General features: G+C 39.6%; 1 protein-coding gene across 1 annotated transcript; it reads left to right on the forward strand.

Moving 5' to 3' along the window:
• The first annotated feature begins 21 nt into the window (after nucleotides 1-21).
• On the forward strand, nucleotides 22-16,411 carry edem1 (ER degradation enhancer, mannosidase alpha-like 1). The gene is made up of 12 exons (XM_085457045.1): nucleotides 22-2,627; nucleotides 9,618-9,690; nucleotides 10,369-10,472; nucleotides 10,675-10,846; nucleotides 10,994-11,177; nucleotides 11,312-11,486; nucleotides 11,904-12,024; nucleotides 12,574-12,744; nucleotides 12,835-12,908; nucleotides 13,043-13,139; nucleotides 14,434-14,619; nucleotides 14,710-16,411. The coding sequence occupies exons 1-12, from the start codon at nucleotides 2,164-2,166 to the stop codon at nucleotides 14,797-14,799; spliced, it is 1,911 nt and encodes a 636-aa protein (XP_085313171.1). The 5' UTR covers nucleotides 22-2,163; the 3' UTR covers nucleotides 14,800-16,411.
• The last annotated feature ends 458 nt before the right edge of the window (nucleotides 16,412-16,869 follow it).

Here is a 16,869-nt window from a genome sequence, read left to right on the forward strand (position 1 = left end):
AGAATGTACTCATCAAAACAACAGTCACTGTATGGGGGTGGGGGAAAACATTAATATGCTCTTTTATATGAAGTACTACAGTCATGGTAAAAAGAAGGTGCACCCTCTTTCAGTGGAAAGAATTTATGTATCAGGACAGGATAAAAATAATCTCCTTAGCAGGTCTTAAAATAAGGTCAATACAACCTCAGATGAACTACAAAACATGACATGTTGCACTGTGTCGTTATTTATTTAACAAAAACTAAGCCGAAATGCAGGAGTGTGAAAACTAATTACACGTCATGATTCAGCAGCTTTTAGAACAACTTTAAAAAGTATTATCCTGAAGTAACTATTTTCTGTGTGACTTCATCATTGTTGTGGAGGATCTTTGTCTTTATAAAGGTTTGCCTGCATGTGCCTATGTACAAATCTCTTAAGATCCCATTGCAACACCTTGATCCTTTTTTCAGCCACTCTGCTGTAGGTTTGCTGCTGTCGCATGACCCAGTTTCAGCCAAGTCTTACGTGTTAGACCGCCGACTTCACATTTGACTCTAAATACTTTAGCGTATTGAAGAGATCATGGTTGACTCAGAGAATACTACGTTCCTGTGGCTGCGAAACTATTCCAAGTTATCACCAGCCAACAGGTGATAACAACAGTTTGGCAGTTGGTGTAGGGTTTTTGACTTTTGTCAAACGTAGTGCTGTGCAGGGCCAACAATTCCATGTTGGTCTTATCTATCTAAAGGACATTGTTCCAGAAATCTTGTGTTTTGTTCAGCTGTAATGTTGCAAACCTAGGTCATGGGAACCCTTATAAACAAACTTTATTTGTTCCGTCTTTTAAAAAAAAAATTGTACTGTCATGAACTTTTATATTTGACATCATAACTGAGTACTGCAGAGTCTGAGGTGTCTTTTGCAGTTTCTCTTGGCGTTATATCGTTTGACTGTTGGGTGAATTTGCGTGAGATTATTTGGAAATGATCTTCAGCAACAGTTACTTCTTTAACATTATTGTTGATTAATTTCTTTATATTTGTTAGTCTGCCAAATCAATCAATGTACTTGCCAAAACCTTTGCTTTAATAGAGGTGCTCACACTTTCTAATGATCAGTTAAACAAGTGCATTTGATTATGAACACCTTGTTGAAACTTTCCCTCTTAATTCCTATGGAAGCAGTAAGGGTGTATTTATTTACTTATTCACACACTGCTTCTGCATTTTGGTTTAGTTTTTGTGAAAAAAATAATGACATGATGTAATATTGCATGTTTTGAAATTCATCTGCGGTTGTATTGACCCAGTTTAAAGAACTGCTAAGGAGCAGTTTTTCATTATTGTTATTATTATATTCTAATATGTAAAACCTCAGGATATACTTTTCTTTTTTTGCCATGACTACATACCAAAAAGCTCTACATAGCTGTTATCAATTACCTAGCCTATTATACCTGTGATCAGATCTATATTAGGTGACCCTTGGTAGGGTTTACAGGTCAGCATACTCACTTAGTGTAGTAATACAGTAAAATCAGGTACAAGCTCCTACATACGGTCAAAGCCATGTGCTTGTATGCATATAGTAATTACTCAGTATTATTGTTGTGGTTGAGTTGCTCTGCAGCTCGTATTCAGCGGATAAGTCAAAACAGCTTTATTATTATTATTTTTTACCATTTAATTACGATAATGTTCTAATTGATGGCTTCTTAACCAATAAAAAGAGCGTATTAATTCTGGGGATCTTTGAAAGCATTTAAAGATATAGAACAAAATGTTCATTTTCCCCCCTTTTTTTCAATATATTTACATTTAACTGACCTTTCCAACTTTACATCTTTCGAAATGTAAATAATTTCTCGGTTTGAAAACTAAATGTTTCACTCTTGTGGCTCTTTCTTATTGGCGTACAAATCTGGAATGCCACGAAACGCACCGTCGAGATTGACATCTCTACGACCAATCACTAGTAGAACCCGCTGACACGACACCAATCGCCTATCAGGATGTGGGAGGAGCTGGTTTGTTGACAGGAAATGCGAGGCGGACTCACTTCCACAACCCCTTCTCGCCTGTAGTTCAGCCGGACAAACAGCGGGGCTGACAGTTGGTCATCCCTCTGAGGTATGTGGACTTAAACTATGCGTTTCAAGACCGACGCGGGGCAAAGATGCAATGGAGGTCAATACTTGTTGGTCTTGTCGTATTGAGACTGTCTCTCAGCTGCATGCTGTGGCTAGCTTTCGGACTGGGACCTAGCTGGGGGTTCAACTTCCATCTCGGTTTCAATTTGCACAAACTGGACTTGCTGTTCAGGGAGGAAAAGGAGACCGAGCCGCGAGATAACTCGTGGTCTGAACGAATACACGGCCCCAGATATGAAGAGACGGAGACCACCTGTGCGTCGGCGGGAGAGGAGTCCCCAAAGAGGTCCTACCTGAGCTTCTTCGATGGCAACAAGGACGAGTACGTGCGGAGATACAGCTCTTTCCCGGACACACTAAAGGCCAAAATGAAAGACATGGCCAAAGAAATGTTCTACTTCGGATATGACAATTATATGAAATATGCCTTTCCCGAGGACGAGCTGAATCCAATTGACTGTGAAGGGAGGGGTCCAGACGTGCAAAACCCGTGAGTCATTCACTGTTACCCCGATTACCTGAACTGACTGGACCTGCTACTGTGAAATGCAGTTCACGCTTCCAGGCGCTCAGTTATCTTAACTGTCTTCTGCACATTGCAGTTTGCATGCAGTTGTAATCAAACTGGCTTGTAGTAAAATGTCGCTGCTCAAGAATCACTCAAGAACGGGTCAGGGTTTACAAGTGGGAACCGGAGGAGAGTTCAAACCATGTTTTCTCTAAATAGAAAGCATTTACATAATTCTTATTATTTTGTGGCAATGCCAGCCTAGGTCAGATGACTCTCACTGAACAGTCCTGTACTTTCCAAGCTTAAAGAGTCTTAACAGGGATCCTGTGGGTTTCTGTGAAGTATAGCCTGTTTTTCTTCATAACATATTCAAAATTATGAAATCAAATGATCTCAAGCAAATGTATAGTTTAAGAAAAACAGAGTGAAACAACTATTTTACCCTCATGTTTGTCTTGAATTAATCAGTAAGTGTTATTTCCAAGGTTGGGTGACATATACTTGTTTGTTTTCTGACAAAGCCTCTAGATCCTGGAGAGATTTAGTCTACAGTCTTGTTTCTCCAAAACTGAGTCTGATACTGAGCAAAAAGCTCCAAAGCCTGCTATAGTTTTCCAAATCATTTAAACTTTGTTTAATTAAAAACTTACTTACTGATGCAGTTGTGATCATATCTGCCACTGCTGAGTCAGCAGTGCTATCCATCAGCTTTCCCTTCAGTCCCTTTAAAAGAAACAATGCTTTTCAAACTGTAACAGGTTTTCCCTTCAGCTGGAACTACACGCAGAACCACAACTAGATACTTCATTGTTCTCAAAGGAAATTTTGACATTTGTAGCTTGTGAATGACAGAGCATTAAACACAAAAGCCACCAAATACAGATTTGAATAGGGAAACTAGAGGAATGTTATAACGGAGTAACCAAAGGTTGTGCAAAACTACAAAAGCGAATAGATGGTACCTCACTAATGAGAGCTGTCCCTGTTGTAAGATATGCAACTAGTATGATCTGTGAGGTATGCTAAAGTGTAGGTAGTGCAAAGGGTGATCCCCATACAAAAACATTACAGGATGCATTCACAATGCAAGAATTATTACCACTGTAAAGAAAACTGTCAGAAAACTGGACAAAAAGTGTAAATGTGTCTGTGCATAGCACTGATATAGCCAATATCAAGACTATCTGATGCAGAAAATTATGCTGATAAGGCAGCATCTCTGACTCCTTTCCTCTTCTGTGATGCGTTCAAGAGCTTTATGGTTCAAGGCAGAATAGATTTCCTCAGTCAGTCAGCTGTATCAGAAAAAGTTTTGAGATATATCACTAACATTAAGAGAAATTTTGTGTGTGTGTGTGTGTGTGGGGGGGGGGGGGGGGGGGACTTTCTCAAGTGTTTTCTAAGACAAGAAGGGATTTTATCATTTTTCAATTTTCAATTTCAATTTCAATTTTATTTCTATAGCACATTTAAAAGTCACAAGTACAACAAAGTGCTTCACAAACGAACCATACTTGCAATTTACAACAGGAGAAAACAGTTAACAAAGAATAAAATTATAAAATAATAATATAAGAACAGACATGAATCAGGGAAAATTAAGCTAAGTAGTTTGAAAAGCGAGCTTAAACAGATGGGTTTTTAACCGAGATTTAAAAGATTGGATAGTTTCCGACACACGGACATCAACCGGTAGGCTGTTCCAGAGTTTTGGTGCAGCGAAAGCAAAGGCCCGATCCCCCTTCGTCTTTAATCGAGACATTGGTTGCATTAGAAGCCCCTGATTAGAGGATCTGAGTGCCCTTGTAGGGATATATAGATTAAGAAGGTCAATCAAATAACTGGGTGCCAAGTTATTTAAGATTTTAAAAGTATATAAAAGAATTTTAAAAACAATACGGTATTTGACAGGAAGCCAGTGGAGGTCAGCTAGAATGGGAGTAATATGATCCTGTCTTCTAGCGCCGCTTAAAAGGCGTGCTGCGGCATTCTGGACTAATTGTAGGCGTTGAATAAGAGAGAGTTGGAGGCCTAAGTAAAGAGAATTACAGTAGTCCAGTCTAGAGGTTATAAAAGCATGAATGAGCCTTTCAAGGTCTTTATGTCGTAGGTAAGGCATTGCCTTCGAAATTTGGCGTAGTTGGTAGAAGCTGGTTTTTACCACTGCAGCCACTTGCTTATCTAATTTGAGGGAGCTGTCCAGCATTACTCCGAGATTTCTGACAGTGGGCGATAAGTGGCTGGCATAGGAACCTAAAGTCTCCGAAAGCTGTTTCAACGGCATGTGGCTACCAAAGACGATAATTTCTGTTTTGTTTTCATTGAGGGTGAGCGAATTATGCAGTAGCCAGTCTCTGACGTCACACAGGCAATTAAGCAACGGCAATAGCGGGGATTGAAGATCCAAATCCAAAGGGAAATAGATTTGGATATCATCCGCATAGCAGTGAAAAGAGATATTGTGATTTCTAAAGATTTTTCCCAGGGGTAACAGATAGAGAGAGAACAACGTGGGACTTAACACAGACCCCTGGGGAACACCGCAACGAAGGGGTGCGGGGGAAGAGGAGTGATTTCCCATAGAGACAGAGAAAAACCGCTCGAATAGGTATGATTTAAACCATGAGAGTACTTTGCCTTTAAGGCCAACTACATGTTCAAGTCTTGAAAGGAGAATATCATGGTCGACCGTATCAAAAGCAGAGGACAAGTCTAAAAGAACTAAAACCACAGGGCGCCCTGTATCAACAGTTACGAGGAGATGGTTAAAAACTCTCAGTAAAGCTGTCTCGGTACTGTGGTGAGGTTTAAAACCAGATTGGAATTTTTCATTGATTCCATTTGCCTCTAAGAAAGATTGCAATTGCTTGAGAACAATTTTCTCTAAGACTTTAGCCATAAAAGGGAGTTTCGATACCGGCCTATAGTTTGAGAGGACATTAGGATCAAGATTACTTTTCTTGATTACAGGTTGGATAACTGCATGTTTGAACACGGCAGGGACGCAGCCTGATAGTAGTGATGAATTCATTATAAGTAAAATCCAGGGTCCTACAATATTCAGGGCGTTTTTGATAATGCGAGAAGGGAGCACATCATGACGGGAATTGGAATTTTTCGTTTGAGCTATTATTTCCTTAAGGGTCGGAAAGGAAACAAATTCAAACTGTTCTAGTACCGACGAGGGTTCGGATGTTAAAGATGTGTCCTCAATGGGTAGATATGTGGATCTTAGTGCTATAGTTTTATCTGAAAAATAGTTTAGGAATTTTTCACATAAAGCTTGGGAGGTCTCGGTCTGAGTGGAGAGTGGATTTATTAACGAATTAAAAATGCCAAAAAGGACCTGCGGCTTATGACTATTAGTCGCAATGATCTCCGAAAGGAAGGAGGCTTTTGCAGTTTTAACAGCCTTCTGATATTTCTTCAGACAATTGTGGAGAATGTCAAAGGAGATCTGGAGTTTGTCTTTCTTCCATCTCCTCTCCGCTTGGCGGCATTCACGTCGGAGGGTACGAGTATAGTCATTCATCCACGGTTGACGGAATGGTTTAAGGCGTTTGGTCTTTAAGGGAGCTACAGTGTCTAAAATAGAAGTACAGGTGGCGATGAAGGAGTTAGCGAGATCATTAACCGGTGTAGCTGTATCCCAGTTAATTTCGCAGAAGGCAGTGTTGGTCAGAGCCATAGAAAACTGAGCAATAGTCTCTGAGTTAATCATGCGTATATTTTGCACAGGACCCTCACGTTTCAGCTCCATATTGCACACATTGACATTAAACAAAACCGGGAAATGGTCCGATATCCCAGGATTATAAATGTCCGTAATGCAAATGTCCAAACCGTAGGATAGTACCAAATCAAGCGTGTGGCCTTTAATATGGGTTGGTTTATTGACCCACTGAGTAAGGTTAAAAGAGTCTATAAGAGCAAGAAAGTCCTTGACCAGTGGGTCCAACTCACAACAGACATGAATATTGAAATCACCAGTAATGAGAGTACAGTCATAATTAACCAAGAGGTTTCCTAAAAAGTCAGCGAACTCATGAATAAAATCCTTATTGACTTTTGGTGGGCGATATACCACCGCACAGAGGATCGGGGAGGAGCAGTTCAACTCAAGTAACTGCACCTCAAAGCTAGAAAATATGGCTGGGGGAAGCTGTCGCACACGTAATTTGTTTTTAAAAGCCGTGACTAGCCCTCCCCCTCTGCCCGAAGTCCTAGGAGTACTGACAAAAGTACATTCTGGTGGAAGAAATTCCGATAGGGAGACAGACTCACCAGGTCGGATCCAGGTTTCTGTCAGGAATAGAAAGTCTCGCTCGGAGGAGAGAAAAAAATCATTCAGAACGAAAGACTTGTTCGCCAGCGATCTAATGTTCAGCACAGCCATCTTGATCGTAGTCATCTCATCGCTATTTGGAGCACGCCTCAGCGGACGTAGGTTGCTGTGGTTCACGCCACCACCACGCGCCCGTATCCAGCTTCTAGTGGGTTGGTGGACGATTGGTAGTTCCGAATTAGCGAGTTGTCGGATCCATCGATGGCGGAGTAATCTGATGGTGTGCTGGTCATGGAGAGAGGATAGGGGTTGGAGGATATCCGAAATGGCGTAGTAGTTGGTTACACCATGTAGTTTCAAATAAGTTTTGATGCGAATCCGGATGCCGCTCCGTTTTCCCCGTCGTCTGGGCCGTTTCTTGGCAGGGGGGAAAAAAGGCAGGCAATAAATGCCAGTAGTCGTGTCTATGGGAGACGGAATGTCGCTTCCCAATTTCAAAAGTGGATATGCTGGTTGATGTTTCAAAGGTCGGAAATGTTTCAGAGGTCGGAGATCCAGCAGCGTTTGACGGTCATAAACAATTAATGTGGTTCCATCCAGAAAACATAAGGAAAATAAAACAGCTAACAACAAAAGGAACTCGGAGGAGCGGAGACGGCTTGCCGTACACACTGGCGCCATCTTGCAGACCTCACAGCACTGATTTTTAATGGCTAGTTCCTTTTCATGACACCAAAATGATCAATGATTATCTGCAAATTATTTTATAATTAATAATTTTGAGTTGCCCTGTTGTGAGCTGCACTGATAAATAAGTATTCATGTTTTAATACCCTCTTATCAGTCCTACACTGTTTATGTTGTCAAATCAGAAGAAAAATCCCTACTTAATGGTAGAGCTGGGCGATAGAACGATAACGATATGTATCGCGATATAACTTTTTCTCGATAGAAAAATTAAACTATTGCGATAGACCTCGCTGCTCTTGTCCTCTTTAAAAAAAGAAAAAAAAAAGAAAAAAAAAGAACAGCCAATCCAAATTAAGTAGCGCAGAGCCTAACCAATCACAGCCGCAGCGTCACGTCACGTGACTTGTTACGTACAGCACAAGTGCCAAGCCGCACATGTGTATTTGTTTTGGGAAGCAGCCAGCCACCATACCGCCCGGGTAATGGAGGAAATGAGTGTGCCGACTAGAAAAATCAACCGAGCGTGACCGAAGAGAAAACAGATGATGGTTCCAATGCCGGAGAGATTGTCGAACGGAAGAGCCATAGAAGTTCTGTAGTGTGAAGGTATTTCGGCTATTTCAAGTCTGACAAAAAACAGAATAGCGCGCACTGTAAATTGTGCCGAAAGCAAGTCTGGAAATACAATAAACTGGTGCATGCGCTACGTCCACACGTACCCGGGTATTTTTGAAAACGCAGATGCATTTGTTCTATGCATTTGCACCTTTCGTCCACACGTAAACGGTGTTTTTGGTCACTGAAAACGAAGATTTTTAAAAACTCCGGCCAGGGTGGATATTTTTGAAAACTCCGTTTTTGCATTTACGTGTGGACTAGAAAAACGGAGAAAACGCAGCGTCAAAGGTGTGCGCATTTTTTGACGTCACACTGTGCGCCACGTTATTGTTTCGGTGAAATGAATTTCTACAATACTGTTACTGTTAATTCTACTCTCTGCAGTGTTTAAATGCTTACATATACACACAGTTACTGTCCCTCCACACATACGACTGGGTTCTGCTTCTATGCCCCAGCTTTGTTTACTTTTTCCCACCGAGGCTTCTAGACTTCTGATTGGCCAACATTTCTGCACGGTTAGGAATCTAGCGCCACCTGCTGCTTTGGCATGTTCATAGTGGCGTTTTCCTTCATTTCTCCCTTTATGTGTGGACAGGATTATTTTTTAAAACGAAAACGGAAAATCTCCGTTTTCAAAAATACCCGTGTACGTGTGGATGTAGCCTCGGTCTCTGACTGGAAGCGCTAATTCGTCATTCGGCTTTTGTCAGACTAAAGTAACTGTTAAAACTGTTTGAAAAGCTAAGCTATACAACAAGGAGAGATTGAGAATTTCCTTTTAGTTCTCAGTTTATTTGATATTGACAAAAGTTAGTCAATTTTGTCTGTTCTTCTGTAAAACAAACTAAGATTTATTTTTAGAATTAATATTTTGTTTCTAAGTGGAATTGACAATTTAGTCTGTTTCGTTTGTTCTATTTTGAAACTTAAACGCTTTAGCGGCTGCCTTTTGTGTAGTTTGCAATATTTGCCTTTATTTATCTGAAATAGTCTCATGTTCCTTAAGTACATCTACCCTGTTGAACTTATTATGGGAAATAAATATTTAAATAAAAACAAGCTGCTGATTATTTCACATTTTACTTGTGAGCAAAGGCACATTTAAATCTTACAAATATAGTTATTTGGCTTATATCGTGATAGATATCGTCATTGCCTGAAATGAAAAAAAAAAAAAAACATGTCGTGATATGAAAAAATCTTATATCGCCCAGCTCTACTTAATGGGAAGACTTGTTCTCATATGCAGTGATAAAACTGTGAATATCACTTTGTTGTTGAATTTAAAGTACGCTTTATGTTTTGAGATCAGTATAATGTATGTCTCCCACTTGTGTGTGAAACCACAGTCTGTTTCACTTCTTTTATTTCAGATCAAATATCAACATAAATGATGTCTTGGGGAACTATTCCCTTACTCTCATTGACACCTTGGACACTCTGTTGGTAGGTTGTTTATTTACTGCCCTGCTTGCACTGCATTAAAGCAATGGTGACTGGTACTTCCTCTGTGAGTTGTGGGTTTTCAGTTTCCTTTTTTTTTTTTTGGCTTAGTTTTATATTTTAGACATAATACCAGATCGAACATGAATAAAGTGAAGATGTTCACATATCTTTACCTAAATACTTTCCTTAAATCAGCCTCCAATTCCAGTTTTGGCATTTCTTTGTTTTAAACATCAATGAAATCTTTTTTTTTATTTTTTATTTTTTTATTAAAACTGCTGTCACTTCCCATTTATATAATTTAAAGACCATTCTATCATCAATGCAAAACAATTATTTAGTCTTGCAGTGATTTTTTTCTTCTTCTTTCCATAACAAATACAGTCTTTAGCCAATTTCTCCAGTCTCTCACACTGGGAGCTTCTGGTTTAATCCAAGGCGATGTTGTTGTATTTTTTCCAATCAGTAGCATAATTCAAAGTAAATATACGAGTTTCTCTGCTCTGCACTACATTCAGAACAACGTTGTTAGCACTTCCTCTGTAAGTTGTGGGTTTTCTGCCAAGCTTTTAAGTTCCCCTGCATGAAGCCAGGTGCAAGTGTTACCGTGTCAGTCTTAAAACTGACAGCTGATTGTTGATTTACTGTGGTTATACAGTATGTGGTTTTTCTCACCAGGTGCTCGGCAACGTGTCAGAGTTTCAAAGAGCCGTCAAACTGGTTATAGATACTGTATCTTTTGACAAGGACTCAACTGTGCAAGTTTTTGAGGCAAACATCAGGTACATATGTCACTATTTTCAGAGTCTGTAGGAATCAAAATATGTCAGTGTACGCATTTTTAAAGCAAAACATTTGATATGATGACTCGTGTAACATTTATCATGATAATTGCTTTCGATAAGCTTTTAAATATCTGGTTATGTGTAGAACTCTGGTGTTATATTTCTTTCTTTCTTTCTTTCTTTTTTTTTTAAACTGAAGGATCTTGGGAAGCCTTATTTCAGCACACATTCTGCTGACTGACCCAAAACATCCTTTTGGCAATGTGGGCTTTGAAGGTTACGATAATGAGCTGCTACATTTGGCTCATGACTTGGCTGTGCGTTTGCTGCCAGCCTTTGAGAACACCAGCACAGGCATTCCCTACCCCAGGGTGAGTGAGACTGTTGTGACCACAAATTAGAGGTATATATTCTTTCGGTCTCACTTTGCAGCACACACCTTAGTTATCATGTGAGCAGAAATTGTCATTGGTCACTGTAAATGCACTAGATTTGATTTGTTTGTATCTTTATCACAGGTGAACCTGAAGAACGGAGTTCCTCCTGACAGTGTGAATGAGACCTGCACTGCAGGAGCCGGGTCCTTGCTGGTGGAGTTTGGAATTTTGAGCCGCTTAATTGGGGATTCGACATTTGAGTGGGTAGCTAGACGAGCTGTCAGAGCCCTGTGGAACCTGAGGAGCAACGAAACCGGTCTTTTGGGTATGTATGTTGTTTAGTACAGCGTAAAGACTTCCCCTGGAAACTTTCTTTTTGTTTTTTCATTTTTTTTCTGTTTATTTGCTGAAATTATATGGCCACACAATGTGAATATAAACTTAAATTTCTCTTTTTAGGCAATGTAGTTAATATTCAAACAGGGCAGTGGGTTGGCAAGCAGAGTGGTCTTGGAGCTGGTATGGACTCCTTCTATGAGTACTTGCTTAAGTCGTACATCCTCTTTGGAGAAAAAGAGGACTACCGTATGTTTACAGCTGCTTATGAAAGCATCCAGAATCACATGAGACGAGGGTGAGTTCAGCACTAAAGAAATGTGACACAGCAGCATTGCACAGCTTCACTGGGTTGCAAATGAAATGTGAAATGAATCCCAGCTATGTAAATCAGTCACTGTCGGATTAAACAAGCAAAGAGGAAATAAAACTGCTGATGGTTTTTGGTTTTAGTTTCTTACTAAAGGAAACTTCAGGAAGGAAGGAAAACTAGATTCAGAAACTTAAAGCTGTCATGAGACTTAACAGAGATACACATCAGCCCTTTATTCCTCATCAGTAAACACCGATAAACACCTGTTAAGGATCTGAAGTTGTGTTTTTGTCTTTATGATTAAAATCTCTTTGCAGCGTATAAAATCACAATTTCACTGTGATTTCATTTAGAGGCATAGGGACTAGTATTACATATTATTTCTGTGGTTTTTTTCCCCAGGAGAGAGTCGTGCAATGAAGGAGAAGGTGACCCACCTCTCTATGTTAATGTGAACATGTTCAGTGGTGAGATAATGAACACCTGGATTGACTCACTTCAGGCTTTCTTTCCTGGCCTTCAGGTGAGGATTATAGTGGCAGCTGTGAGTAGAACGTGACCGAGGTATCGGCCTATATTGTCTGTTTCCTGATCTATTTGTATTGCCGTGTAAAACAGTTCTTAAATGAAAATTAAAAATGTTTTAAAAAATGGTCTTTAACCATGTTATGAGGGTTGATGTTGCATGATTTGTCCACCAGAGGGCACTTTGCAACCTGCCTGGCAACTAATCCTCTCTGAGTCAGTAATACTTATTATGCTATTAAAACAAGATTATTTTTAAACTGCATTGTCATGTTATCCTAGTAAAGACTCACAAATAACTACATATAACACATGTTAGGGAAATTCAGTCTTCTTCTCATCTTCTTCTCTAGATTTCTCGAGAAATTTCTCTAGAAGTCTAGAATCTTTGTTTTGTGTGTCTAAAAGACAAAAATTATCAGGTTATATAGCTAATTTTTTAAATTCCCCAAATATTGATAGCAATCTAAAAAATCCTGTACTGTAAACAGCATGGTGTATACATTGTTTTGTTAATCTAAATTAAAGCTCTACTTCTGCCTCATAGGTACTGAATGGCGATGTAGATGATGCCATTTGCCTGCATGCCTTCTACTATGCCATCTGGAAGCGCTTTGGAGCTCTGCCAGAAAGATACAACTGGCAGCTGCAGGCTCCCGATGTGCTTTTCTACCCTTTAAGACCAGAACTAGTAGAGTCTACTTACCTGCTGTACCAGGTAACAGTCATGGTCTTTGTTCCACAGCGTTTGGTGCTGCTGTCAGTGACTGTTACATCTCACACAAGTCTTCTTTTTTAACTTCTGCAGGCAACCAAAAATCCTTTCTATCTGCATGTTGGAATGGATATTCTACAGAGCCTTGAGAAAAATGCCAAAGTCAGGTGAGATTAAGTTTAAAGTTGTAGATGCTTTTGTCCAAGAAATAATAATAGAAAAATACACTGTTTACTCTTTTTGAGCTTGTTAAAGCTCTTCTGTGTTTGCTTTTGGCTGAGCGGAATTGTGTTCTTTGCAGATGTGGGTATGCCACTCTCCATCATGTCGTGGATAAATCCAAAGAGGATCGCATGGAGAGCTTTTTCCTCAGCGAGACATGCAAATATCTTTATCTGGTAAGTTGCAGCTTGACCATTCAGATAGAAAGCTATGTCTTATATGGCTATAAAATTATATATGAGCGCAGTATATAGTTGAGATAGATCTTTATTCAAGTTATTGCAAGAGATGGTACTTTTGGTTGCTCCCTTATTTCCCCAGAGGGCGCTACACAGGGTGGATCCGCATGTTTGATTTGGCACAGGTTTAATACCGGATGCCCTTCCTGATGCAGCCCTCCCATTTTTCCCGGCTTGGGACTGGCAGTGGGAGTACCATACCAGTTGCTTTAGATTTCTGCACTGAATCCACACCATAGGTACATCATAGCCGCAAATCCCTCTTAAACCCTGTTACATGACCTAATGTGCATGTACATGGAAATGTAACTTACATGTCATGTTGACACATTGTGCAAGTATTGTGTTCACAGAGTTTCAACTACTATTTTACCACAGTTGAATTTATCATTGAGAGAATAATAACAATCGCCTCAATATATAAATATTTAAAGATGCCTGCAAATTCCTGGAGGGACATTGCTGAACTTATTGGGAATGTACAAATAAGTGGAAAAACTTAAGGGGAAAGTATGTTTGCACCCGAAATGACACACACAAAGAAACAAAAACCCACTGACCACAACAAAGAGTAAGGACGCAGAAGGGAAAAAGTTGCCGGATTTTACTTGTCTCTATTGTGGCTTGCAGTGCATATAAAACTCCAGGACACAACCACAAGGCCATTAATGTGTAACACACACACAATCGTGAATGCTGGCAACAGCGTCAGCTACTTGTGTAGTTTACGTCATAGACTCTTCAAAATGTAACGAGAAGTCTAAATCACCTGTAGCTTGTGGCCCCCTGAAGCTGTGTGTGTATGTTCTCCTGATTCTAAGGTGTGCTGCCTGCCTGCCCAGGCCTCATATTCCACTTAATGATCAGTTTGTCTCAGCATTTCAAATCCTCTTTGTCAAACTGTCTTGCTTTCACATACCATGACCACATGAAGTAATTTACTGTCCTACGTGGCTAAAAGATTGATTTTCTAAGCCAGTGTACTCACAGTGCACTGGCTTAGAAAATTAGCTGAGATAAGGACTTGCAGGCAGCTGTTGTTGCCCAAAATGACCACGCCCAGTTACAGCATCATCTTTGTTATGCTGTTTAAACGGGTAAGTATTGAATGGACATATTAACTGTGGGGACCAAACCATTGAGGTTTCCATGAGGTATGAGCCAGGTGTTAGTACTGATGTCCTGCCTGTCTTCATACTGTGTAAATAAAAACCTCTCCTATGCATTGCAGCTGTTTGATGAAGACAACCCACTTCACAAATCCGATAACAAGTACATCTTCACAACCGAGGGTCATGTTGTGCCTATAGACAAACGCTTCAGGGAGAAACAATGGAATGATGACTTTCCATGTGAGGAGGGAGCACTGACAGAAAGAGAGCCAGTCAACCAGCCTGCTCCAAGAAACATCAGCAATGTAAGGCCATGTTCCTGTCGAATCTAGGCCACTGTTCTCACATTACAAATATTTCAACAGTAATTGTTTTCTTTTTAAAACTCTCTGCAGTGTAACAGGATCCCAGAGGAGCGACGGTACACTCTCCCATTAAAGAGCATCTACATGAGGCAAATAGATCACATGGTGGGAGTTTTTTGAGTGATGGGATGGATGTAATGAAATTGGCAGGGGCAGGCCTTTATTGCACAGATGAACTGACCACTTGTTGGTTAAAATCCTCTTCCTGTCTGTTGTGCTGCTCGGGAAACTCACACTAAAGTAATCCTGAGAAAGCAATTTGATTAAATTAAGTTTGAGCTTTTTGTTTCTGTTTTGCTGGATGAAAATGTTGCCAAACTTTTTCTGTGAGAAGATGAGGATTCATCCTTTGTTGCATTTTGGCAGGCAAATCATTGAGAAAGTGGTGAATAACTGTTGTGTTCTTATGGAACAAAAAAAAAAAGTCTGTTCAGGTATGAATGTGTGTGATTATGTTTGTGTATGCACATTTGAATTTTCAGCTGAGCTGGGAATCATAATGCTGTGTTAATGGGAACAGTGCCATCTAGCCACATGAAAATGCATAGCCTATAAAAACACTCAACTTAACAAAAGTCTCTCTAAACATGAGGATATGGTGCCTCCTTGCAGGTGATTCGCACTAGATCAGTGCTTCTACATAAGGGCTGTATATTAACAGATGATAGTAACAGGTACGAACTGTCAAATCCAGAGGCTGCGTTAGATCGTGGTCATAGGAATGTCGTTCTTTTTGTACACCTGAGGCTGGTTTGCAAAAGAGTCTAAACTATTGCCACTATGAATTTTTTTTTTTTTTTCTTAAACCGCACTAGCCATATTGCAAGGATTTTAAACTGTCTTCTGTCTTAGTTGTGTTTTGCACATCACATCAAACCTCAGTATCCAGGGAGTTACAGACAACATAAAGGTAAACTGCCTCCTGCTTGTTAGCTGTTAATTAATTTCTGATTAGTATTGAGCTAAACATTGATCTCTCAGGCTTCTAGCTACTCAATGTCTTACAAAGAACAGAGCAGTGCCACAACTGTATGAGCGGGAGATTAATGACGACTCTTTAAAGTGCCTTCAATTTGTCTTCGTTTCTCTGGATGCTGTGCAATGTATATGATAATGTTGTGAATAACTTGGCTGAAAAAAGGCCACTGTAATGTTTTGCAAAAAGAGTCATTCCATATGTATGTACAGTTTTACACTGATTATGACATGAAGCTCTTTTTTTTTAGATGTAAAAAAACAAGCCATAAAATGTATTGTTTTTTTTCCCCCAATGATAGTTAATTTTCAAGAAGTGCAAATTGATTTTTCATCAGTTTTCTCTCAGACACGGTCAGTATACAGACTTTCCTGCAATTTAATTTCTGTTATCAGGATGATTACCACGTGGTGAGAACTCAGGGTTTAAAATAAACACATAATCAATGAATGCTTTCATAAGAAATAAAACTTTTTGAAACGTTGCCTACAATATCTCGAGATGGTGCTGATTTTCTTGCAAATGAGTGGCTACACTGAAGTACAGTTGTACTGTGAAAACTGATTTTCTTCCACAAATATAAACAGAGAATGTTGTTGTTTTTTTTTGTTTTGTTTTTAATTAGCTGTGATGTTTTATTCGTGTACAGATTTAGTTTTGGGGTTTTTTTTCCACTTTTGCCAAACGTCCTGACTGTATATTGACTGTAGTGACTGCATTACACAATGACATTACAATATAAATGTTTTATTTGTAGGAGATGGCTATTCATCTTCTTTGATAATGTGCTGCATTATATCAGTGATATTTAAGTTCTCTAAAGGCAATTACCCCGATCGCTTCAAAGTTTTAGTTGCAGGTAATGTACACGTTTCAACTCCTCTTCTGAGGAGTTAAATGAAATGATTGATACCAGCTGATAGTCTGGAAAGCACAGAATGCTAATCACAGCTATGTCACAAACTTGTTGCTCAGAGCTATCAATTGTAGAGCTTTTACATGTTTATTCAGAGAGTTTGGAAATATGCCTTTTATTAGCTTGAGAGAACATTCATAACTTTGCTAAAAGAGGCCACTGTACTGTTTATTAGAGCAATTATCCTACGTTTGCAGAGGGAAACAGTTTCCTTTGCTCTGTCCAAGGAGAAAAAATTACATTCTCAAGTACACTGAAGCTCAGCACATAATTTGTTTAATCAAAATGAAAAGTCTGT

The sequence above is a fragment of the Copadichromis virginalis genome, linkage group LG5 (assembly GCF_057382275.1).
Source record: "Copadichromis virginalis isolate Kocher_CV1m ecotype Utaka linkage group LG5, C_Virginalis_male_GT1.1, whole genome shotgun sequence".
NCBI classification, from domain to species: Eukaryota; Metazoa; Chordata; class Actinopteri; order Cichliformes; family Cichlidae; genus Copadichromis; species Copadichromis virginalis.

What these genes read in the sequence shown, in the direction of transcription:
- edem1 (XM_085457045.1), top strand. Translation starts at nt 2,164, where the DNA reads ATGCAATGGAGGTCAATACTTGTTGGTCTTGTCGTATTGAGACTGTCT. An exon ending in CAGGCATTCCCTACCCCAGG is followed by an intron (nt 10,847 to 10,993) that starts GTGAGTGAGACT and finishes TCTTTATCACAG; the next exon opens with GTGAACCTGAAGAACGGAGT. An exon ending in CTACTTACCTGCTGTACCAG is followed by an intron (nt 12,745 to 12,834) that starts GTAACAGTCATG and finishes TAACTTCTGCAG; the next exon opens with GCAACCAAAAATCCTTTCTA.